At 42.0% G+C, this 26,322-nt stretch overlaps 1 protein-coding gene across 7 annotated transcripts in view; it reads right to left on the bottom strand.

Moving 5' to 3' along the window:
• Positions 1–26,322, bottom strand: part of ERCC6L2 (ERCC excision repair 6 like 2) — a 257,095-nt gene that overhangs the window by 136,645 nt on the left and 94,128 nt on the right. For all 7 annotated transcript variants that reach the window (XR_004537579.1, XM_033928177.1, XM_033928167.1 and 4 more), the window contains 2 exons: positions 15,677–15,793; positions 7,711–7,830 (listed from right to left, as the gene is read on the bottom strand). Coding sequence is in view for 6 of the 7 variants with exons in the window: in XM_033928177.1 (XP_033784068.1) it covers positions 7,711–7,830; positions 15,677–15,793 (237 nt within the window). In the remaining variant the exon portion in view is untranslated. The remainder of the gene's footprint in view (positions 1–7,710; positions 7,831–15,676; positions 15,794–26,322) is intronic.

The raw sequence follows: 26,322 nt of genomic DNA, 5'->3' as shown, positions 1-26,322 counted from the left end.
TTAAATGCCTAGAAACATATTGTCTAAATTTCTCCGCAAAGTTTCTTTTTCCCGTCAGTGCAATATAGCTTCTTGTCATTCCATATATTTCCCCATCCTCCTATGTACCTAAACCTTTCTTGATGACATCAGGCTTTGAGCCATCTATTAAAGTCCTCTGTGTTTTTACTCTTTGCTCTCCCTTTCCATATGCAGGCAGTATTTCAGAAAAAGCTAAGGTCTTTACAAAAGGTTTCAAGCCCTCACCAAGCTCCCAAAAAGCTTTCTGTGCTGCAAGTGTGGAGTTGTTGGCCAAGTCATTTGTTCCCAGATGGACACTTGGAAAAGACCAACTGCATGGCTTCTGGCTCAGATATGTGACTAGTTTATACCCAAAAATAGCTAGACAGTTCAACAACATACTACAAGGAGGGAAGACTGAAGAACTGCAAAAAGACCCAAGAAAGAGGATAGTACCAAACAACTACAGGTTAAAAACAATGTTCAAACTGCTGTCAGAAATAATACCAGATATAGTCCAGGACCTCTGGAATGAGATCATTTGCTTCAAGGGGCACAAAAAGGAAACTGTTGAAACACAAGAGGCATGAAAGATCAGCTTCTGATTCATAAAATTATCCCAGAAAACTGCAAACACTGAAAAATGTACTTGAATTTAGCTTGGATTGATTTGAAGGTCTTCAACTTAAGTCATCCAGTTGGATTTTGAAATACATGGAAATAACTGAAGTGAAAGTAGCAGAAACATACAAAAAGTAATAATTGAGTGGAAAATGGAACCGAGAGTTGGCAATGAAAAAGTGAGTCAGGTGAAGATCAAGAGAGGAATATTTTGAGACTCACTCTCACCTTTGTTATTTATAATCGCTATGATTCCACTGTCAGTCATATTGAGAAAGACACCTTTAGGCTACCAGACTGGAAAAAGATCTACAAAAATTTCACATGTACTGTACATGAACAATTTGAAAGCTCTATGGAAAATCACAACTGGAAATCCAATCGCTGCTAAATCCCATCCGATATCTGATAAAGATATTGCTGTGGAATTTGGATTAGACGAATGTGCCACTCTAGTTACAGTATAAGAAAGGGCAAAATGGTCGACATCAAAAGCATAGAAATATCCTATAATAAAAATCAACAAGGAACTGGACAGTGAAGGAGCCCAAAAAATATTTGGACATCCTAGAGGTGGATAACCTCAATCACAGTGGAGCATCTGTAACCTGTCATTAAGATCATCTGTAGTAGCTGAAGATGGCCAATGTAATGCTGATTTTTTAAAATCTTCCAAGGGAGATTTGGGAAATTACAGACTAGTAAGCCTGACCTTGGTGTTGGGCAAAATAGTGGAAACAATTATAAAAAGATAAAATTGTAGAAAATGTAAACAAACATGATTTAATGAGACAGAGTCAGCATGGGTTCAGCTGAAGGAGAACTTGCCTCACCAATTTGCTTGACTTCTTTGAAGGTGTGAATAAATATGCAGATAAAAGTGAGCCGGTTGATGTAGTGTATCTAGATTTCCAGAAGGCTTTTGACAAAGTTCCTCATGAGAGGCTCCTGAGAAAATTAAAAAGTCATGGGATAGGAGGCAATGTTCAATTGTGGATCAAGAACTGGTTATCGGATAGAAAACAGAGGGTAGCGTTGAATGGCCATTTTTCTCAGTGGTCTTAAAACATGTCCATTCACTCAACAGAAATGTTGCCACTCCATGTTATTATTTAGCCTGTGAGGACTCAGAGTGTTCAATCTATGCATCCATTTTTGCTCCTTCTGTGCTAAAAAGATTTTTTAGCATTTTTCTCAGTGGCCGTTTTTCTCAGTGGTGTGCCACAGGGATCTGTGCTGGGACCGGTGCTATTTAACTTATTTATAAATTATCTAGAAACCGGAACTACAAGCGAGGTGATTAAATCTGCAGATAACACTAAATTGTTCAAAGTTGTTAAAATGCATGCAGAGTGTGAAAAACTGCAGGAAGACCTTAGGAAATTGGCGTCCAAATGGCAGATGAAATTCAATGTGGACAAATGCAAAGTGATGCACATTAGGAAGAATAATCTAAACCATAGTTATTGGATACTAAACTAACTAAACTAAACCTTAAGTTTATATACCACATCCTTTCCATAAAGATAGAGCTTGGCATGGTTTACAGGAACTTTAATATAAGGAAGGAAAAACATAAATAAGAATTAGTGATTATAAGGAGAGTGGGGAATAATTGGAAGGAGCCCAGATTCCGCAGCAGGGCAGGAAGGTTATTCCAAAGCTCAGTGATTTTGAAGAAAAGAGATTTCTCTAATTTTCCCACATAGATAACGCCTTTTAACGAGGGGAAAAATAGTTTAAGTTTATGGGTGGATCTGATAGTGTCAGGTCTCGTAGAATTCCAAGATAGTGGAATTAGGGGGAAGGGAAGAATGCCATACAGGATCTTGAATATTAGGCAGGCACATTTAAAGTGAACCCTAAAAATTACTGGAAGCCAGTGAAGTTTTGACAGAAGTGGGGAAACATAACCAAATTTACTTTTTGCGAAGATCAACCTAGCTGCAGTATTCTGGATTTGCTATAGTCTTTGAAGACTTTTCTTGGTTAGACTTAGATAGATGGAGTTACAATAATCCAGCCTGGAAAGAATGATTGATTGTACAAGGACAGCAAAATGTTGGTGGTGGAAGCAGGATCTCACTTTTCTCAACATGTGAAGACTAAAAAAACATTTTTTTACCAGAGAGTTGAGATGGTCATTAAATGAAAGTGTAGAGTCAATAATGATGCCCAAAACTTTGCTTGAGAATTCAATCTGCAGTGTGGGACCAGAAGGTAATGAAATGAGCGTGGATAGCTATGGACCACCATGGGGATCCGCGCTCCGGAAAAGGATCTGGGTGTCATCGTAGACAATATGCTGAAACCTTCCACCTAATGTGTGGCGGTGGCCAAGGCGGCAAACAGAATGTTAGGAATTATTAGAAAAGGGATGGTTAACAAGACTAAGGGCCTGTTTTACAAAGCCACACTAGCGGCTGTCGCACGACAACAGCCCCGAAGCCCACAGAGATTTAAATGGCTTCGGGGCTGTTGTCACGCGGCTTTGTAAAACAGGCCCTAAGAATGTTATAATGCCTCTGTATCGCTCAAAGGTGCAACCTCACCTTGAGTACTGCGTTCAGTTCTGGTCTCCTTATCTCCTTATCTAGCAGCACTAGAAAAAGTTCAAGGAACAACCAAGATGATAAAGGGGATGGAACTCCTTTCATATGAGGAAAGACTAAAAATGTTAGGGCTCTTCAGCTTGGAAACGAGATGGCTAAGGAGAGATATGATTGAAGTCTACAAAATCCTGAGTGGTGTAGAACAGGTAACAAGTGGACCGATTTTTTACTGCATCAAGATTTAAAAAGACTAGGGGACACTCGAAGTTAGAGTAATACTTTTAAAACCAATAGGAGGAAATATTTTTTCACTCAGAAAATAGTTAAGCTCTGGAACGCATTGCCAGAGGATGTGGTAAGAGCAGTTAATGTAGCTGGTTTAAAAAAAAGTTTGGACAATTTTTTTGAGAAAAAGTCAATAGTCTGCTGTTGAAACAGACATGGGATGGTAGCATGGAATGCTGCTAATATTTGGGTTTTTGCCAGGTACTTGTGACTTGGATTGGCGTCCGCGAAGACGGGATACTGGGCTAGCTGGACCATTGGTCTGACCCATTAAGGCTATTCTTATGTTCTTATATGCATTAATCAACATCACTGATGCTCTTTATGTTATAGCTTAATTTACGTATGTTGGCAATTAGTAATCGATTATTACTACACTGATAAATGAAGAATAACTTTGTGTATTGGTTTCAGATTTTTTAAAGTAGATTTTTATATGTATTTTTATAATTTTTGTATTGTTAATATATTTTTTATTCGGTTAGTGTTTATTCAATTGTTTATTCTGATTCTCTCTTGTGCAGACTCCTGATGCAGGCCGAGAGGCTAAACATGGACATGTGAAGTCTTGTTTAAAGTATTTGAATAAAGATTTCTTTAGCACCATGTGGTCATCTCCACTGTGTTCAGTGTTTGTTGTACCTTGTGGAGTTTGTTCTTCTGTTTTTGCTGGATAACATCAATTTCCAAGAATAAATAGAAAGGTTAGGAAAAGTCTGAAGGCTAAACTTAATGATGGAAATACCTTCAAGACCATCAACATCTGTGCCATACCTGTCATTAAATACAGTGTGGGACTAAGGCAGAGGTAGAAGCTTTGTATAAAAAATAGTGAAAAATCACAACCATCAACCATGCTCTGCACTAGTGCTGCCCGATTCAGGAAAAAGTATTTCGATTCGATTCAGCCTATTGAATCGATTTTTCGATTTGATTCGATTTTCCTGCCCAAATGAGTATAGCCTCTTCACCTCCCTTTGCACCTCTCCTACCCACACTGGCACTGTGGTATAAACAAAAAAGACTTTTCCTCTCTCTCTGTTAAATCCTAGCTCACGTTTGCGGTCTAACACCACCTCTGGCAGGATACACATTTCAAATCTGACATATTATAATCACAAAATAGAAAATAAAATTATTTTTTCTACCATTTGTTGTCTGGTCATTATTCAGATCTTGTTGGTCCCAGGCTCTGGTTGTCTTCCGATAACTCACTTGCCAGGATTTTTCTTTCTTCGTGCTAACCATCCATCTTCTATCTCTGTCCTCCCCTTCTGTTTCTCTTCCCTACCCCGGAGGTCTAGCATCTTTCCTTTTTTCGTCTCCATTCCCAGATCCACCTTTTCTCAACTACCCTGTCTTCCAGCATCTCCACCTCCTTCCCCACCACCCCAGGTTCCACCAGCTCTCCCCTTCTCTTCCTAACTCCCTCCTATCCAGTATCTTCCCCTTCCCCCGTGTACAAATTTTCTCCCTTTCTGTTCCTTCCCTCCCTAAATCCCATTGTCCACCATCTCGCTCCCTCTCTTGTTTTTAGATCCATTATTTCTTCTATCCCTCGCATTTCCCCTCTCCCTCCCCCAACTCCCCTTTCCCCCAAGTCCATCTCCCCTCTCCCCCCAGCTCTGACTCCCAACACAGAAGCCCAGTATTTGACTGGCAGAGGGCCCTAGTCATTGGCTGCAAAATGATTGCTCAAGCTGACTTCAACGAAAAATACAACAAACCAGTAGCTATGATTCACAGGCATATCTGCCAAATGTATCATTTGTCTATAACCACAAACTGGTGGGACAACAAAATCAAATATGTGTTAGAAAATGAACAAGCCAAACTTCTCTGGGACTTCAGGATACAGACTGACAAACACTTGCTGTACAATATACCTGATATCACTGAAAAACAGCAGGTGTAGATCATAGATGTGGTAACAACAGGAGACAGCTTATATTGAGAGAAACAGTTGGGGGAAAAAAAATATCAAAACTTGAACTGAAGTCGAGTGACATTGGCAAAAACCTGAAGTTATGGTCTCTGTAGTAATTGGTTCCCTTTAAGCAATATCAAAAGTCCTGGAACAACATCCAAACATACCAGGCATTGACAAAATCATAATCTGTCAATTACAGGCTGCATGGTTTGAAACTGCCTCCAACTAGCACCGATTCCTCTGAATATCCCAGGTTCTTGGAAAGGACTCAAAATACAAAGTGCCAAACCCATCCAACAGCATCTGGCAGACTGTATGGAACCACAATAATAACCATCACCGCCATCTAATCAGTGATTGTGGCAAAATAACTTGAACGGACTATGAACAATGTCACAACTGAGTGATTAAATTAATCCACTGGAATTTCTGTAAAATGTATGGTTTTACAATAACAAACAACTATTGTGATCAAACTATTGAAAAGATTAAGGAAATTAACAGGTCAAGATGTTGTGAAAATATAAAATGACAGGCAAGTAAAAAACAACACCCTGACATCATGGTTACAGAGAATTGATTTAACACAATTGGAAAGGGAGGCTAAGCAAGATGGCCGACTGTGAGGACACCTGAGAAACAGATCTGATCTCTTACCTGGTTTACTGAGCTGACATGCTGATGAAATTCAAGGGAAAGGTGAAAGTCTCCCCCCTCCCCAACACCACCTCAATCCTAGTTATGCAACAGAAGTTGCACTTGTTTGTCCTCAATAAGCAAGGCAGTATAGAGGTGAGAATCCTAGCTGAATGGGAGAAGCAAGGAGAGTCCTCCACTTCAGAGGGAGATATCATTGTGGTCTTCCAATCACACTCCCTTGCCGCTCTATCAGACACAGCCTTCAGCACCAGCAGGACAGACGCCAAAGAGGTGCTTCTATCTGCCATGGTGGACGTCACCAGGGACCTTTGTTTGGCACATTGTTCAGTGGTGGAGGTGCAGGAGCCGGAAAATCAGAGTTAACAAAGTCTATACAATGTGTGGCTTTGACCACAAAAGATCATAACCTCTTTCATTTTCCACAATTTTCTTAGGCTCATGATCCCAATACTTTTCCAGCACACTGGTGGTGTAATGCTTGAGTTTCCAATTAATGAGATGTGCCACCTTGTTGTGCCTTTCTGTAAAACGTTTCCTCCATCAGCACTTCAGCCATGAGATGAGTAACTGTTTCTAAAGCAAAAACTAGTTTACTTGTAAGGTGATATTATTGGTCGTTCTTTTTTGTACTTTTATTTTTTCTTGCAAATTATATCCAATTTTTCAAGAATTCCATGAAAAAAATAATCAAGTTAGCAAAACAGAAAAAAATTTACAATCATGATTGTTATACATAATATATATTTTCTTATTATACTATCAACTAACTTAAATTTACAATTTGGGGGGATCCAAGAGATCAAACAATCTAAAAAAAATAACCCCTCCTTCAATGAAGCTGCATTAGGGTTTTTTTTATTGCAGGCTGTGGTGGTAAAAGTTCCAACGCTCACAGAATTCCTATGAGCTTCAGAGCTTTTACCACCGTGGCCTGTGATAAAAATCCCTAATGCAGCTTCATAAAAGGAGGTGGGGTTGGGTGGTAAGATACAAAACAGAAGTTCTCCTGTAAAGGGAAAAACCCTAGAGGTAGATAGTTTTAATCTTAATTAATGTGAGTAGCAAGTGGTTCTCTCATAGAGAGGTTAATCATATTCTATCTCCCTGAACCAAATCTGTTCTCCCCTCAGCTATGATGTTCTTATATAGGGCACTTTCTGCATAGTTAAATTGTGTATCAAGTCTCAAAGAGAAAGTACAATACCTTCCCTTTGAAAATTTCATAGGGAAAATGCATCTGATTCTTGTGCATTTCTCCTATGGGAACAGTGCCTTCCCTAATCTAACTCCACAACTTTATATTCAGACAAAAAGGTACACATATTATTGATCCTGTTTATCAGCAATTTCAAAGAGCTGGATAAATGGCTTCTGATATGAGCCTTGCTACAATGCCTACCACTGGAAGTATATGAAAGTAAGGCAAGAAAGGGGCCATACAACAGTGGAGTACAGTTTTCCTTCCAACATGCAGAATATAGGGAGTTTATCTTACAAGCTTGCACCAGCTTTTACAAAGCCGTGCTAGAGGTTTTTACCGTGGGCCAGCGAGGTAAATGCTCAGACACTCATAGAATTCTTATGAATGTTGGAGCATTTATCTCACCAGCTTGTGGTAGAAACCTCAACCGCAGCTTTGTAGAAGGAGCTCTTAGAAGTTACCTTCATTTTCCCACTGTACTTTGGATCAGAGATGGTTTCAAAAGCTGCATCTTTACTCTGCTGCACAAAATCAGGGAACTTTGAAAACACTTCGCTGCAGATCCTCTCGATGTGAGTTTCCTAGAAGAAATTACAAGCATGAAATATAAAAAATAGAATGCAAAACCCAAACTGAACAAAATGCCACAAAAAAGGGGATGACAAAAAAAAAAAGTTAAGATGTAACAATTATTATGGCTCTATGAAGCTCAAATAAAATATGTCAACAAAGCACTTTGGAAGTCATATTCATTCTGCAGCAGCCAGCAGTTTAAAAGCTGCTGACAATTGCGGGCAGAATTAAAACTGGATATTCAATTCTGGGCCACATCAATACTCAGGCATTGTGGACCAGATTCTGTAAATAGTGCATACATTGGACCACGGCTACAAATTCGGCACTGTCTGCATGACAATCACACGTAGTCACCATTAACAGAATCGCAGCTACAGAAAAACTTAGGCGCTGGAATGTAGGCCAGGATTTTAAAGGCATACATTATCAGTGCCTTAGTTTGACTGAGAATCATGGTTAATGGGGCCTAAACTCATTTCTGTCCCTAACCATACTTATTTTGACCTTAGGTGTCAAGCTTAGATGCAATTCCAGTGCCTACTTTTGAGGCATCTACTTTTTTTGTTTATTATGAGCTTTAAATCGGTTTTTAATGGCACAGTCAATTACTAAACCAATTAAAGCAATTAGGTTAGGAGGCGCTAGCTTACAACACCATTTTTAGAATCCGGGCCCGAATATCTGATTCAGTGCTGTCACCCAGAAGTTAACTGGGCACTGGCTAATATTCAGACTGGTGCCCAATTAGCTCTCCAGATAAAGTTAAAGACTTTTTTCTGACCTAATTTCCCCCTCCCCTTTTTACATAGCCACGTTAGGCTTTTTTTTTATCGCCGGCTGACATCATAGAATTCCTCTGTGCATTGGAGCTAATAATGACGTGGCCAGTGATAATAAAGCCTAACGCAGCTTCATAAAAGGAGGGGTGTGTGTTTGTTATGTGCTTACCGTATTTTCGCGGATATAACGCGCACCCGTGTAAAACGCGCACACGGGTATAGCGCGCAGAAATCACGATGATATGTACAAAAACTTTTGTATACCGCGCTCAGGCATATAACGCGCATGATGCCCGACGCTCCTTTCGCCCGCCCTGACTTTCCGTGCGCTGTCCCGACTCTCCGTTCACCCCCCATGACTTCCGTGCACTGCCCTGACTTTCCGTGCGCTGTCCCGACTCTCCGTTCACCCCCCCTGACTTCCGTGCACTGCCCTGACTTTCCGTGCGCTGTCCCGACTCTCCATTCACCCCCCCTGACTTTCTGTGCACTGTCCCCCCTTGAAGTCCTGTCCCCCCTTGAAGGTCTGTCCCCATCCTGAAAGCCTGATGCCCCCCCCCCCCGACGTCCGATACATCCCCCCCCCCGGCAGGACCACTCGCACCCCCACCCCGAAGGACCGCCGACTCCCCAACAATATCGGGCCAGGAGGGAGCCCAAACCCTCCTGGCCACGGCGACCCCCTAACCCCACCCCGCACTACATTACGGGCAGGAGGGATCCCAGGCCCTCCTGCCCTCGACGCAAACTCCCTCCCCCCAACGTCCGCCCCCCCCAAGAACCTCCGCCCGTCCCCCAGCCGACCCGCGACCCCCCTGGCCGACCCCCACGACACCCCCACCCGCCTTCCCCGTACCTTTGTGTAGTTGGGCCAGAAGGGAGCCCAAACCCTCCTGGCCAAGGCGACCCCCTAACCCCACCCCGCACTACATTACGGGCAGGAGGGATCCCAGGCCCTCTTGCCCTCGACGCAAACCCCCCTCCCCCCCCAACGACCGCCCCCCCCAAGAACCTCCGACCGCCCCCCCAGCCGACCCGCGACCCCCACGACCCCCCCACCCCCCTTCCCCGTACCTTTGGTAGTTGGCCGAACAGACGGGAGCCAAACCCGCCTGTCCGGCAGGCAGCCAACGAAGGAATGAGGCCGGATTGGCCCATCCGTCCTAAAGCTCCGCCTACTGGTGGGGCCTAAGGCGCGTGGGCCAATCAGAATAGGCCCTGGAGCCTTAGGTCCCACCTGGGGGCGCGGCCTGAGGCACATGGTCGGGTTGGGCCCATGTGCCTCAGGCCGCGCCCCCAGGTGGGACCTAAGGCTCCAGGGCCTATTCTGATTGGCCCACGCGCCTTAGGCCCCACCAGTAGGCGGAGCTTTAGGACGGATGGGCCAATCCGGCCTCATTCCTTCGTTGGCTGCCTGCCGGACAGGCGGGTTTGGCTCCCGTCTGTCCGGCCAACTACCAAAGGTACGGGGAAGGGGGGTGGGGGGGTCGGCCAGGGGGGTCGCGGGTCGGCTGGGGGGGCGGTCGGAGGTTCTTGGGGGGGGCGGTCGTTGGGGGGGGGAGGGGGGTTTGCGTCGAGGGCAGGAGGGCCTGGGATCCCTCCTGCCCGTAATGTAGTGCGGGGTGGGGTTAGGGGGTCGCCGTGGCCAGGAGGGTTTGGGCTCCCTTCTGGCCCGATATTGTCGGGAAGTCGGCGGTCCTTCGGGGTGGGGGTGCGAGTGGTCCTGCCGGGGGGGGATGTATCGGACGTCGGGGAGTCGGCCGGGCAAGAGGGCTTGGGCTCCCTCTTGCTCCGATCGTGGATGCGGGTGCGGGTGGGAGCACGTGCGAGCGGTCGTTCGGGGTGGGGGTGCGAGCGGAACTGCTGGGGGGGTGAATCGGGCGTCGGGCGGGGTGGGAACTATGCTTAAAAACTTTTGTATACCGCGCTCAGGCATATAACGCGCGAGGGGTATGCGCGGTAGGTAAAAACGCGTATAACGCGCGCGTTATATCCGTGAAAATACGGTACTTAATTAGTATTGCTGCTAACTGGTTATGTGTTGGCTCCACCCACGTTTTGCCCTGACTCTGCCCAGATTCCATTCAGACAGTTAGAGTCAATTTTCAATAGCACTGCCTGGTTAAATGTCACTTAATATCAGTGGCCAGTTCACTCAGCGTGATTTAAGCAAGTAAGATCCTTTCTTACTCATTTAAAAATGAGGGGGGTGCTGCAGAATACTCAGCCCAACCAACTTCGTAAATTTGGAGCATTATTTTGCCACTGTAGCTGAAAAGAGTTGTATTTTATTTTGCAAAGTGACAATTTGCAGAATCGCAATGCTATGTTTTGACATTGTTTCTGACCAGTGATTGAACCATGTCAACAAAAAGTGTGGAATTTTCAAGTGTGGCACTCTGAGCCATCATGAAGTTCCTGCCGAAGAAAATGCCAAAGGAAATCAATGAATGTATGATGCAAACATTGAATGACAATTGCCCATCATACTCCAAAATGAAGAAATGGTGTGCAAACTTTCAGCATGGAGATTTTGACACCAAAGATGCAGCAAGGTCTGGGAAGCCTCAAATGGTGACAACTCCTGAAATTATTGACCATATCCATGACCTGATTTTGGCAGATTGGCGAATATTAGCTAAAACAATTGCTGAAACACTACAGATATCCAGGGACTATGTTGGGTGTATAATCCATGAGCAACTGGTATGCAGAAGCTGTCAGACAAGTGGATGCCCAAATATTTGAATGCTGACAAGAAACAACATTGAGTGGACACTTCCAAGCTGATTTTGCAGCATTTTCAGTGAGCTGGTGCCAACTTTTCGGAACGACTAGTTACTATTGATGAAACATGATTACACCACTATGATCCTGAGACTAACCAATAGTCCATGCAATAGCGGCACTCAGGTTCTCCAAAGCCAAGGAAATTCAAGCTTCAAAAGTCAACAGGAAAGGTCATGGCCACAGTGGTTTGGGTCAGGAAGGTGTAATAACTATCTTCCAAGGGGCCAAACAATTAATGCAGACTGCTACTGTAACTTGCTGTGCCAATTAACGGAAGCACCTGCTCACAAGGCTGGCAAAACAATAGATGTTTTGACGCAGTTGGTGTTTCAGTGCATAGACCATCCACCCTACTCACCAGATCTTGCTCCTTCTGACTATTTTCTGTTTCAAAACCTTAAAAAGAGTTTGAAAGGATGACAATCTTTGAGTGATTGCAATCAGAGGTGATTGCAGCAGTGGAGCAGTATTTCAGTGACAAGACATCAGAGCATTTTTTGAAAGGATTACAGAAACTTCAGACATGATGTGCCAAGTGTGTTGAACTTAGAGGTTAATATGTGGAGTAACTTGAAACTTTCCTGGCTCCACTTCATTCCCTTCTTGGCCGGGCTGAGAAATTTTCAGCACTCCCTCATTATGCTGAATATTGATCCTGCTATTTTTAACAAATTCATGAAAACACTTATTTTTAAAAAAATCTAGAAGAATCCATGGGCTGATAGTTTTAAGGAAAGCCAGATTCATTTACTTGTAAGCAGTAAACAATCAATCATCTAGATCAGTATTCTTCAACCTTTTTACACCTATGGACCGGCGGAGACTTAGAGGGGACATGATAGAAACCTACAAGATCATGAAGGGCATAGAGAGAGTAGAGAGGGACAGATTCTTCAAACTTTCAGAACATAGAAGAACAAGAGGGCATTCGGAAAAGCTGAAAGGGGACAGATTCAAAACGAATGCTAGGAAGTTTTTCTTTACCCAGCGTGTTGTGGACATCTGGAATGCGCTTCTAGAGGGCAAAATAGGGCAGAGCACGGTACTGGGGTTCAAGAAAGGATTGGACAATTTCTTACTGGAAAAAGGGATAGAGAGGTATAGATAGAGGGCTACTGCACAGGTCCTGGACCTGTTGGGCCACCGTGTGGGCGGACTGCTGGGCACGATGGACCTCTGGTCTGACCCAGTGGAGGCATTTCTTATGTTCTTATGTTAATTATTTTGTGGACCGGCAAACTACTAAGACTGAAATTAAAAAAAATATTTTCACCCCGTCTCCGCGAGTTCGGTCCCCGCAAACCATCTGATCCCATCCGCACAAGCCTCAGTTATGATTTTATATTGAACATATTTTATTAAAATATAAAAAGAAACAATATTCTGTACAATTGTCATTTTATAAATACAAATATACAGAGCAAGGACCAACAAAACCCCTGTTTCCCCTCCCCTTCACATATATCCCCTCCACTATCAAGAAAACTGAACAAGCCAAATTATTACAGAATGCTACACAGAAATATCATGCTAACAGAATATTGCAGTCACACATGACAGGAATAGTGTTAGGGGAGTGCTGGAAGCTAAAGAAGCACTGCCTGGGCTTTGCAGTCCCCAGTTATGTCTCTCAGGATATATAGTTCAAATCTGATATATTCTAATGACAAAATAGAAATAAAATTATTTTTTTCTACCTTTATTATCTGCCCATTTTGTTCTGCTTTCTTCTGTCTTTTCTTAAATTTCTTTCCAAGGTCTTCAATCTATCTGCCACTTCTGTCCCTTCCTGTCTTCTACCTATTATTCCAATATCCAGAACCTCCTTTTTCTTCTTACTGCATCCACCCTGTGTCCAGCATCTCCCACCTACTCCGTCAAGTCCTACTCAGTCAAGTCTGCTTTTTTCCTTCACCCTACAACCTCCATGTACAGCATCTTCCTGTGTTCTTTTTTTCTTCCCGTTGCTGAGCCATCCAGCCAACCCACCATCTTTCCCCATCCTAGTGCCTCCCCTCTTTTCCCCATCTTAATCCAGCAGATACCTTCAGTCACCCTACTAACTCCATTCCTTATTCATCATCTTCTCCTTGTCTCCCTATTCCCCCTTCACCATGTCTAGCATATCCCCTCAGTCTCCCTACTCCCTCTACCCATGTCCAATATATGACTTCTGTCTTCATACTCCATCCTCATGTCCAGCATTTTCCATGTCTCTCTGCCCCCTGCAAGGTCCAGCATCTATCTTTGTGTCCCTATTCTTCCAATTCCCACCTAGTTCCAATAACTATCCTCCCCCAAGGGGATCCACCATCTTCCTTCTGTCACACCAATCCCCCCTCCTGGGTCTACCATCCCCTTCCAACAACACCTATATCACATTTTTCCCTTTCCTCATAATCCAGCATCTCTTATTTCCTCCCTTGACTGCTGGCCCCGATCCACTCTTCCAGCACTCAACTGCTATTAGCCCTGCCTTCGACCCCGGTCCTGCTAAACTTGGCAGCAAACACAAAGACAAACCCTACCCTACCTTCAATTATGGTCCCGCTAAATCAGACGGCTAGAATGAAGACAGAAGCCGCAGGACCTTTCCTCTTGCCTGAATTGCTATTCGCTACAAGCTCTGCCGGTCTCAATCCTGCCCCTCAAAAACAGGAAGTCACTTCAGAAGGGGGCGGGATCAAGATCGGCAGAGCCTATAGTGATGCAGGCAAGAGCAAAAGTCCCGCGGCTTCTGTCTTTCTTTTTGCCGGCCGTTTGTAGCAGTACTGCAGCTGATCTTAACGCTGGCCCTGGAAGGGAAAGGGGAACAGAAGTCCGACAAGAAATTTAATTTGTAGATCTCGCCGGCCCTGCGGACCGGCGGTTGAAGAACTGTGATCTAAATTACTTAAATTACTAAACAGATTTAGAAAATTACAAAAGCATAGATAAAAGTAGGAAAAGCTGTTACTTGTGATTTTGAAAACTGCAACAAGAGTTAACATAATTGCTTGTATCAACTGATATCAGGAAACAAAGGGCCCTGTACAGACCATCCAAAGAAGGGTCTTATACACAATATTAGGAAAATATCTGAATTAATCTGATTCATATTTATTCTGTTCTTTTATTTCTCATGTAAGAGGGAAGGAAGGTAAAAAAAGGATGCATTGAAATGAGCTTTTCAAAGCAAAAAGGATAATTATATTTTATTGATGTGCTTTTAGATTACCAGTGCAACTATTGTAATTTATTGTATTGTTTTTGATTACTTTGCAAACTATCCCCACCTTTTACTAAGCTGTGGGAGTGAGTGCTGCACAGCAAATGCTCCAACACCTATTCAATCCCTACAGGCTTCGGAGCATTTAACCTGTCGGCCCATGCTATCAGGCTTAGTAAAAGAGGGGGTACCTTGGGATGAACATAAGAATAGCCTTACTGGGTCAGACTAATGGTCCATCAAGCCAAGTAGCCTGTTCTCACAGTGACCAATCCAGGTCACTAGTACCTGGTCAAAACTCAAGGAGTAGCAATATTCTATGCTACCAATATAGGTCAAGCAGTGGCTTCCCCCATGTCTTTCTCAATAACAGTCCCACAAGAACTGACGGCAGCCATTCAGGCAGGCATGTAAAAAGTGTACACCTGCCTCGTGCAACGCTCTGCCACTGCCGGAAGAGAGCAGAGGAACCGATCAGGAGGCAGCTTTCCAGCGAGGCAGGAGCATAGAAAGCGTGCTGGACCGCCAGGATGAAAAAAAGGTATGGGGGGGGCGGGCTGCCTACCACTAGACCTGCCTGGGGGAGGCTGCCTACCATTAGACCTGCTTGGGGGATGGGGACGGGCTGCCTACCACTAGACCTGCCTGGGGGGAGACTGCCTACCACTAGACCTGCCCGGTGGGGGCTGCTTATCACTAGACCTGCCTGGGGGAGGGGATACCACTAGACCTGCCTTGTACCCTGTCCCAATCTACCACTAGATCATCAGATGGGGGACAGGGTACAGGGCAGGGCGGTGGGCAAAATTTGTTCTACTTGAGTTTTCTTCCTCTACATGGGGGGGTGTCTTATGGTTGGGTGTGTCCTATGGAGCAAAAAATACGGTATTTCCCTAATTTGTTTTTTTAAGACAGTCAAAATGTTCTTTATCTCCCACAGTTCTTCTAAGATTCATACATACACTCAGTTCTAAAGTTTTGGGAGCTCTATTCTACCCTCTACTCAGATGCCAAAATCTTAATGCTATGAAGCTTTTTTCTTTCACAATTGCATCAATGGAACAGGAAACCAACCTGCTTTTTGCTGGTGGTGTTATCAATCTGCAGAAGTGCAGCATGGTTAGCAACCTTTCGAAGAATGGCCAAATAGCTAAAATACAGGGTCCTCACAGGATCACCATATTTATTTACCTGCAAAACAATAAAATACAAAATAAGATAATCAAATAAGCATAAAAAAATATTCCCAAGCATATGAAGAGTGCATCCACAATAATAACATTATTTTGAGGGTGATATTCCCTTATAGAACAGTTTTTCCTACCACTCCCATTCTGTACTTGATGGCCTGCTTGGGTGACCCAGGTGTTCCCCTGCTGGTCCCAGGACTAGTCACCTTCTCCAAGGAATACCCTTAAGTAGTACCAGTTAGCAAATAGAAAATGTTGAGGATATGTACAGGCAAAAAAAAAAATTGGTTAGTGTTTGATTTTTCTGAATTTTTCCTGGTTTTTGGTTGTTCTGTGATTAGTTTTATATGTGTGTTTAAACACCCATTTTTAATGGACACTTAGGCATTTTAACACACTAATTTCATTCACATTACCTAAAGGTTAGTGCAGAATACATTTTTAAGGCATACTAAGGTGCCCCTTTACCAAACTGTAATGCCATCTATAATGAAAATTATTGAATAAGTGGTGCTATAGTTGTTAGAGGACTATGTACAAGGCAAAAAGTTGGTTAGATAAAAATCAGTATGGATTTAAGAAAGGGCATGGAATGGAATCTTTGATGTTGTCAACTCTAGATGAGCTTTGGCGAGGGCTAGATATTGGTATCTTTGGGCATATCTGTAGCTTTTGATGCTGTGGGTATAGACATGTTGCTATATAAGCTATAGTTGGGAGGACTAGGAGATACAGTATTGAAATGGTTTCATTCACTTTTGAGAGATCATAAATTTGCAGTCAGAAATGGAAACAAGCTGTGTTCTGTGATGCCAACGAATAGGGGAATACCCCATGGGTCTGCCCTGTCAGCATTATTATTGGGAAGGATATTAGAAAGATTAGATGTACATTATTGCATTTATGCAGATGATCTAGTATTTTTCCACAGTGTTAGGGATTGATTATATAGTTGAAAAACTGACAAAATACATGAAAAAAATTAAAAATTGGATGAATGAGAACAGATTAGTGTTAAACTTGCAAAAAACTGAAGTTATGTTTATTGGAAAAGATGAAAAATTATTACAAGTCTATGAGGTGAAGTTGCATGATGTGAAACTTCAGATTTTAACACTTATGAGATAGTTGGGGGTCTTTCTTGACTCTTGTTTTACTATGCAGGAACATGTAATACAGGGAACTTTTAATCAATTATGAATCTTGACATGGATAAAACTAATGCTGCCTGGCTCTGATTTTCATACAGTAGTGCAGGGGTAGGCAATTCCAGTCCTCGAGAGCTAGAGCCAGGTCAGGTTTTCAGGATATCCACAATAAATATGCATGAGATAGATTTGCATCTCAAAGAGGCAGTGCATGCAAATCCATCTCATGGTGGATATTCTGAAAACCTGACCTGGCTCCGGCTCTCGAGGATCGGAATTGCCTTCCCCTGCTGTAGTGCATTGCTAAATCTAGGGTAAAAGCCTTACAAATAATTCAAAATATGGCAGTGAGATTGATTATAGGGGTATCGCGGTATGAACAATTTCTCCTGTGTTAAAACAGCTACATTGGTTACTAGTATTAAAACGTATTGAATATAAAATCTTGACTATTATCCACCAAATGATTTATGGGGAAGCGCCATGGTATTTGGTACAAATTTTGAAGAAATACATTCTAACCCAGGGGTCTCAAAGTCCCTTTTTGAGGGCCGCAATCCAGTCGGGTTTTCAGGATTTCCCCAATGAATATGCATGAGATCTATGTGCATGCACTGCTTTCAATGCATATTCATTGGGGAAATCCTGAAAACCCGACTGGATTGCGGCCCTCAAGGAGGGACTTGGAGATCCCTGTTCTAACCTGAACTTTGCGATCGCAGACAGCAATGAGATTATCCATGGAATCAATGAGGTATGCCATATGAAAACATGGTCTGCGGCTATTTCTACAGCAGGTCCACAGATATGAAATGCTATACCAGATGCTCTGAGGCTGTGTAACAATAAGATGTCATTTAAAAAAAAATCGCTGAAGACCCATTTATTTGTGAAAGCCTTGTATTAAGTCTCTTTCAGAGTTTTTAGATAAATGTTTTTTTATGTTTTCAGCAGTTTTGTTTCAGCAGTTTTGTGACGTGTACGATGAATGATGTATCTTGTGTGGCGCAGTGGTTGAAGCTACAGCCTCAGCATCCTAGGGTTGTGGATTCAAACCCCGCGCTTTTCCTTGTGACCCTGGGCAAGTCATTTAATCCTCCTTAGCCCCAGGTACGTTAGATTGTGAGCCCACTGGGACAGACAGGGAAAATGCTTGAATACCTGGCTGTAATACCGCTTAGATAACCTTGATAGGTGGTATATAAAATCCTCATTAAAAAAAAAATTATTACAGCTAACAGTCTGTTTAAATTGTGAAGTATTTGATATGTCTGTTTTACTTGTAATCTGCTTTTCAGAATAAATAAAATTGCAGTAAAAAGTGGCCTTAGCAACCTAATGAGAGTCATTCGCGCATGCTAATGCCATTTTTACCACAGGAGTAATATGGCTGATTTTTATATTTCCCTTATTAATGGCACATACTAATTTTCGCATTAGCACGTGAGCTCCTATCGCCAACCTTTATGCAGGCAGTTAAGGGCTCAAGCAATATGCATGCACTAATTGTTTAGCGCACGGTAATGTAGCTGCGCTGATTGGCACAGAAAGTACCCACTCTCTGCACCAGACTCACCCCAGCACTAAAATGTATGTCGATCCCACAATTACCACATATAGGTGCTTACCACAGCTTGGTAAAAAGGCCCCAAATATACTAACCCCCTCTTTTACAAAGCCGCATGGCAACAGCCCGAAGCCCTTTAAATCTCTATGGGCTTCGGGGCCGTTACCACAGCGGCCCTCGCTAAACGGCTTTGTAAAAGAGGCCTTAAATGCACATTAATGAACACCCCCTTCCTAGAAAATGCCACCATAATGCTTTCTCTTCCTCATTCCCTGAGTCCCATTAGCTAGGAGCTCTCACAGTGTTGAACAGAGCTCTGCAGCCTCAGGCAAAGGGCTGGAGAAACACCATACAGCAGGGGTGCCCACACTTTTTGGGCTTGCGAGCTACTTTTAAAATGACCAAGTCAAAATGATCTACCAACAATAAAATTTGAAAAAAAACACAACGCACACTGTACGCATAGAAAATGTTAATTATCATTCCTATTCCAGGGTTTTTCAAAGAGGTCAAAGCAGATGACTCTATGCACTATCACCTCAGTAACAACCATACAAAAATAGACAAATATACCCCCCTCCCTTTTACTAAACCGCAATAGCAGTTTTTAGAGCGCAGGGAGCTGCGCTGAATGCCCAGCGCTGCTCTCGACGCTCATAGGCTCCCTGCGCTAAAAAACTCTATTGCGGTTTGGTGAGGTTCTGTTTAGGTGACGTATCTGTCCAATAGGGTAGTTTTTATGGGTTTTCTAAAGGCATTGTAGGTCAGTTCGGCTTTATTAATGTGACTGTCTAGCCAATGTTGTGGTTTATTTGCTTGGAGCATGAAGGTTCTGTCCAGAAAGGTTTTGTATTTACAATTGGTTATGCTTGGGTTTGTAGAAACATATGCAGGAGAACTTGAATAATATTCTTGCCTCGACTGACAGCCAGTGCAGTGGTTTGTGGTGGGGATGACATGGTCATTCTTTTTTTTTAATCCATATATCAAGCGGACAGCTGAGTTCTGAATGATACCCAAATAAACGATATTACAATAGTCCAGGGTAGAAAGCACTAGTGATTGCACTAGTAATCTAAACGAAGGTCTTTTATATGTAGCGTTGAATTGGTAATTTTATCCGTTGGGCTTGCAAGGAAGATTTTTGTTTTTTCTGTGTTAAGTTTCAGTTTGAAGTTGCTTGTCCAATGTTCTATTTCAGTCATTATATGAGTAATGTATTTTGAGATTTCATTTGTTATGCTGTTAGGATGGAGATGTCGTCTGCATATATTGTGGCGGGGCCGGGGTTAAGCCTAGCGCTGGCAACCCAGCTCCCGCCCCAGGCGTGGGGACCAGGCGCTCCCAGGAGGATTCCCACTGGGAAACAGTGAAATAATTAGTGGAGGCTGCGTTAGTGGTAAAGTTCAGCTTTTCTTTATTTCCCTCAGTTTGCAGCACTGGGGTTCCAGCAGTCCCTCTGTGTTGAGGAGACTTGGACAAAAGCATACTTTCATACAGTCCAGCCTGCTATCCAGGCAGAAAAGCCAAAAAATAAAACCAAAAACGTTTTCTCCTGATTTTGCTTTTTCTGTTTGAGAAATCTTTAGGAGGCTTTAGCACTGTCCCACCTGAGGCCCAGTGCCCCCACTGCCCTGGACTCCCAGGGTAGGGTTGGGGAACTTTATTACCCAACCATTTCAGACTGCTCTTAAGGGTTAAGAATTCTCGGGACTCTAAGTTCCGTGCAAGCTTTCGGGAGAGGTTAATTACAGGTTCTCACCTCCGGCTTTCCTCTTAGGCTCTAAGTAATTTATTCATACTAGTTCACAGTTAGACTAAGGGAGGCTATGGTTTCTGTCCTTGCCTCTCTGCCTTGCCCTACCTGTTGGCTCTTGGTGATGGGCACAGGGTTACTAGGCAGTTTCCTGGGCTTAGGAATAGGGACAGCCCTTTGCAAGGCAGGGTTTAAAACCGGGTTTAAACTGCTGACAGGCACTTCCCTCTCACAATATGTATTGGATCAGGTTTGGTTTTTGCAGTGGGTGTCCTAGAGCTGATTCTGTGGCAGTCTTTGTCCTTTGTTGTAGTGACAAGCAGGCTGACTAGTTTTCAGCACTGTTTGTAGGCCAGTAGGTTTCAGGTTTGTTTGGGGAACTTACAGAAACAAAATGAAAAAGGGTAGAAATACATTTGTGTAATTATTAAAACAGACAGTCAGAAAGGCATATATTTAAAAACAAAGCAAAACAAATTATAATGAAAAAGAAAGAGAAGGATGAAAACAAAAGGGAGGAAACAAAAAATAAATAATCTAGCACTTTGTAGAAAAGATTAAAATGAATAAGAAAAGCAAGGAGCAAAGTCCCATTACAGTCCTTAAAAGGACTATTATACTCCAAATGCGTCTTTAAAAAGAAAGGCCTTCAAGCTAGTTTTAAATTTATCAAGTGATGAACTTTATTAGTATGCACGGTGCCAAGGTGTTTTAAAGAGGGAATGGATATCAGGTTTTGATAAGAAGAATGTAATGTGCGATGCAGGTTGTGGGAGATTAATAACCTGTTGATGAAATCAGGTAGACCGGAAGCTATGGTTTTATGTATCAAGTTTCAAGTTTATTAGGTGACATGATCAAATTTTTGAGCTTTTAAGGTGAAATGATTTTAATGGCAGTATTCTGAATAATTTGGAGGCAATTGTCTTAAAGAGGGTCAGGATAAATTAACTTTAATTAATACAGGTGCCAGAATTAGTTTTACAGATAGAGCAAGAAAGATATGGAAATTTGTGAGATTCAAGTTTCAAGGTTATTTTTAACTTATTGAATAGCTTAATTTAATTTGCTAAGCGATTTACAAATCAAGTTTCAAGTTTATTATTTTTCTTGATTAATCGCTTAATCAAATTCTAAGCGATGAACATATTAAAATATAGTCAAATAAGGACAATACAATACAAAAACAAACTTTAAATAATAACATTGGGTAAAATAAATTTTCCTAAATCCTGCTCATTCCGCAGATAAATGGGAAGATCGTTCCAAGTTTGAGGAGCAGTTACAGAAAAAAAATAAATTGACGTCTAGTGTTAATAATTTTAAGTGATGGAATGGTTAATAAGTTTTGCTCATTAGACCTCAGGGTTCTGTTTGAATGATAAGGAATTAAATGTTTAAATATGAATGCTGGGGTCTTATGAAGAAGAGATTTAAAAACAAGCAGACAGAGTTTGTACGTTATCCGAAATTAACTGGAAGCCAATGTGCATCTATCAAAAGGGGTGTAACATGGTCATATTTTCTAGACTTAGTGATGAGTTTAATGGATATGTTCTGACATAGGAATTTTGCAATAGATCGTATCCTACGTAATCTGTAAAATGTAGATTTAATTATAGTGCTAATATGATCAAAAAAAAAAAACAAAAGGTGTACACATATGCTTATTTATAGTAAATTACATGAGCCTGACATATTGACATACAAACTAACAGATGCATAAGGAAGAAAGGGCAGAACTACAATTGTATTAATAGAGCACAAGGGAAGACGTGAATGGTGAGGGCAATAGGAATAGGGAATAAATAAATTAAAGGCGTCTTTAAAAAGGAAGCTCTTCAGATTGCTTTTAAAATGGTTTAGGTCAATTTCTTCTTCAATAATTCTTTATAATTGTTTCTAATCCTACAAGTTTATATCTTGGTGAGAAAAGTGGCACACTCACCCCTGAGATAGAAGGGAAGTCCAGAAACTAAACAGAAATTTTCCTACAGACCAAAGTGCCAGGTGCCAAGAGCTAATTCAGTGGGAGAACTAATTCAGAATGAATTTACCTACCTATTTTACTTTCAGTGATGGAATTGTTAAGAGTTTTTGATTAATGGATCTTAAAGAACGTGATATACCAGGGGGAATAAATAGTTATTAATGAATTGGGATTCGTTCAAAGACAGTGTTTTAAAAACTAAAAGTAGGATTTTAAAGGTAATGCGATGAGTAACAGGAATCCAATGTGATTCGATTAGGATTGCAGACAGAGCTTGATAGGTGTGGAAGAGGCTTAATGAGTCTTAGTGCCCATGCAAATATGGATTCCCTACTTATTCAGACTTTCCTTTCTAACCTCCGTTCTCCTTTGCAGATTCTGGTCAAACAAATGATTTCAGAATGGCCCACTAGTTCTCGTGCATAATTTCAGATTGAAAAAAGGAGCAGTGAAGGGTTTGAACCCCCAAGCCTCAGGTTCCTTAGGCTGTAGCGCTAACCACTACGCAACACTCTCCTACGCTTTGAGATCTCTAAGCCTTGGGAAATCCTGCATTATTAGGGCCAGCTACCTACCTGGAAACCGCGCCTGTCCGCTCCTCGCGGAAGAAGGGGTCACGGGTTTCGTAGCGGGCGGGCCCCTGTCTCCGATTGAGATGGTAATAATCCATCTAGAAGTACTGGATGTTTTAATTGCAGAGACCCTGGTCACTGGCTTAATCAATGCCCATCTGGCCGGTGCCCAAAGCCGCCCTTCGGACGGACTTTGGTGCAAAGAGGGGAAATCCTGTATACCAGCTGCCCTTGTTATTGTTGACATGTTCTCCCCTCCCGATAACCTGAAGTTTTTTCCCACTACAAATGAAACTGCTCAGACTATGGTGAACATTTTACTTCGCGAAATCATCCCTAGGTGGGGATGTCCCACACACATCAACTCAGATAATGGTCCTGCTTTCACTGCCAGAGTATGCAAAGATTTAGCTATCGCATTCCGCATTGAGTGGAAATTTCATCTCCCATATCACCCACAGAGTTTCGGTATTGTCGAACGCATGAACAGGACTATTAAAGATAAAATCTGGAAAGCCACAGCTGGCACATTTGTGAATGGAAAAAATTCCTTCCTATTGTTTTAGCTGAAATTAGGATGTTGCAAAATTAAAATGTGTTTTTCTTTTCTTTTTCTTAGCAGCGGTTCGGATGTATGCATGCCCATCCCAGTTTTGGCACTAGGATATTTCTGGTGTTTTCCAGGGATCCTCTTTGTCACTGCAGAGATAAAGACGATCCAAAGAGACATTAGCTTTTCTCAATATGAGATGGTTATGATATGCATTTCATCTCTGTTTTGTTTTTCTATAACAATGTGTTTATTTGCAGAGTTAAATTCAGCCCTGAACACTTGACAGATGGAAGAATAATGCCGACGCCTCAAAATTTGTGTTTTATGTTGTCTGTGCTATGTGGTCTGTCTTTTGTCTATTTGTTTAGGGGGTACCCCAGGATACATAATATTGGCCATTTCTAGAGCAAGCTCTTTTCCCACTTTTTACTAGTCCAAATGCGCAATGTTCTTTTTTCCCTATAATTTGCATATGCTAAATGTAGCTTAGTTAGGGGTTATATTTTAAGAAAAGGTTTTATTCTATATCTATATTCTATGGTGCTCACTTGATATGAACCATTCAGTACACATTTCTGACATAATTTTTTAAATACATTCAGTACAGAATTATGGTCTCTCTGAATTGCCATAATAGTTATATGCAGCACACAAAAAACATATCTTTTTGAAATGTCTGATTAAGAACCTTAAGTACCTGATTATTGTCTGTCTTTTGCCATAACTATAAATGCATTAATATTGTTACATGTTGCCACATTCAGTACAGGCAACTAGTCTCTCTCTCTCTCTCTATGCATTCAGTACAGGCAACCTGGTTTCTCTCTCTCTACATTCAGTACAGGCAACATGTTTTCTCTTCCATTTTCTATCTTTTATTTGGATCACACTGGAGTACAACTGCTGAATGATATCGGGACTCTTTTCAAATCCCTCCCTGTATGCACAAACATCAGATCCTGTGCAAACATCAGATCCTGTGCAAACATCATTTCATCCCAAGTGTGCATCTCACCAGTTTAAAGACTGCTGGTTCCTGCTAGACTGTAATTCATCTTCCTGCACCCTGACTGCAAAGACTTTTCCACACATGCTGTACACAATGTTTCCTGTTCATCGGAGAAAGCCACCTTCCTAAGAACGCTTTGCTGTACAATTCCTCCTATTTAACCTATTCTATGGACATTTCAGACTTTATTTCATATGCTGTACATCCACTACCTCTTGGAATGGGGAATGAGACATTCCAAAAGCTGCTGAACTTTACTGAACTCCATACTTACATTGAACAACTTAAGAAAACCTCCAAAGAAGTGAATCATACTATCACTTTTGAAAATGGACAGATTGCACAAAATTTGCTCCAAGATGCTCATGTCTCAAGCTTTGGAACTTTTCTTTGAGTATTCGCCCACTGCAAACCATGTATTTAATGTTTTAATTCACCCTATCATTATCTTAATTATTGTACAAATTTTGCTATGTATTGTTATGATTCTCCTTTGCTGTAGAGTGAAACACGTGTACATTTCTTTTCTCACAAAGTTCCCTCTAGCTTTTAAGGCAGTTATACATGAATTTCCAGTATCTTCTCTGACACTTGCTAATTTGGTTTTAATTTGGCATGGCCTATTGCATTACCATTACCAGGGTCAGAGATAATATTATCCCTTATCCCATACTTACATACTCTCTTATGACATCTTTGTATCTTTTTGCCTGGGCCTCCTGAGAAAGTTTCCTACAACCCTTATGCACGTTCACTCGCTCAACGACGGGTAAGATATGGGCATACTGGGATCCCCGCCCAGATTATGGCCTATACGACCTAAGACAGAGGTTTGAACTCATAATGGGAACTGTTCATCTTCATAGCTTGGAGGACAGCTATGATATACTGTTAGAGATTGGCAAGGCATAAGCGAGGCAAGCTGGCTAAGGGTACCACAAGTTTGCTTTCATTTCAAAGAATATGAAAGATGTCAGCATAGCCGTTGCAGGCGTTCAGCATTTTCGGTTGGCATAGCTGGTGTCACCAAAAGCCTATGGGAAATTGTATCAATCTGACTCTGGCATGGGGATGCAGATAGACCCTGAGGGCAGGAAGACGGTTTCAAGTAGTCCTGATTAAATCATGATTAGCTAAAATGTGTTAATGTATTAATCAGAAACTATTGTCCGAGACATACTGGAAATTTAACTACAGCCTAGTATTTATTTTTGGAAATTATAGGTATGCTTCACTGTTGCAGCATTAGATTTTTCTTTAGGTGATATTTACTGGCTCTGTGGAGACCTCCGGCTCCGTGTTAAACTACTCAGCCAGTAGATAGGCCAGTGCACTTTAGCTATACATAGATGAGATAGGGGTCCCAGATGAATTCAAGGCCCGAGACCAGGTTAAGGCTAGGTTTGAGTCCCTTATTACTATCAATAAGAATGTTGAACTTAGACCTTCTTATTGTTATAATCTTTATTATTATCTGCACTCTTGTTGCTTATGTAATTTTTAGACTGTTCCTGTGCTGTTTGACTCATTGCAGCCCCTAAAACCCCTCCTCAAGAGACATATCTAGAATATCTCTCCCTCCACGCTCATGCTGTGCATTTATGACGTCATTTTCATGACGTAAGAGGGGATTGTAATGAAAGGATAGATTTTCTGTCTCTGTCTATGGGGGGACACATTTTGGGTTTTCTGTCTCTGTCCATGCTGGAAGTAATCAAATGTAGAATGTTGGGTGTTTGCTCTCCTAATGGTTTGGGAAGAGGTCATTTAATTTATGTTAACTAGGTTAGTTGTCTGAGACAGGAAGGCTCAACCCCCCACAGCTCTTAACACCTTTAAGATTTAAACAATGAAGTACATATCCTGCTCACGCACCCCCTCCCCTCTCTTGTCCATTCCCCTTTTGTTGTGATAGTTACCACTGACCCATGTAAC

The sequence above is a fragment of the Geotrypetes seraphini genome, chromosome 1, assembly GCF_902459505.1.
Source record: "Geotrypetes seraphini chromosome 1, aGeoSer1.1, whole genome shotgun sequence".
NCBI classification, from domain to species: domain Eukaryota; kingdom Metazoa; phylum Chordata; class Amphibia; order Gymnophiona; family Dermophiidae; genus Geotrypetes; species Geotrypetes seraphini.
The sequence above is the reverse complement of the archived record's forward strand: the minus strand, read 5'-3'. Positions and strand labels throughout refer to the sequence as shown.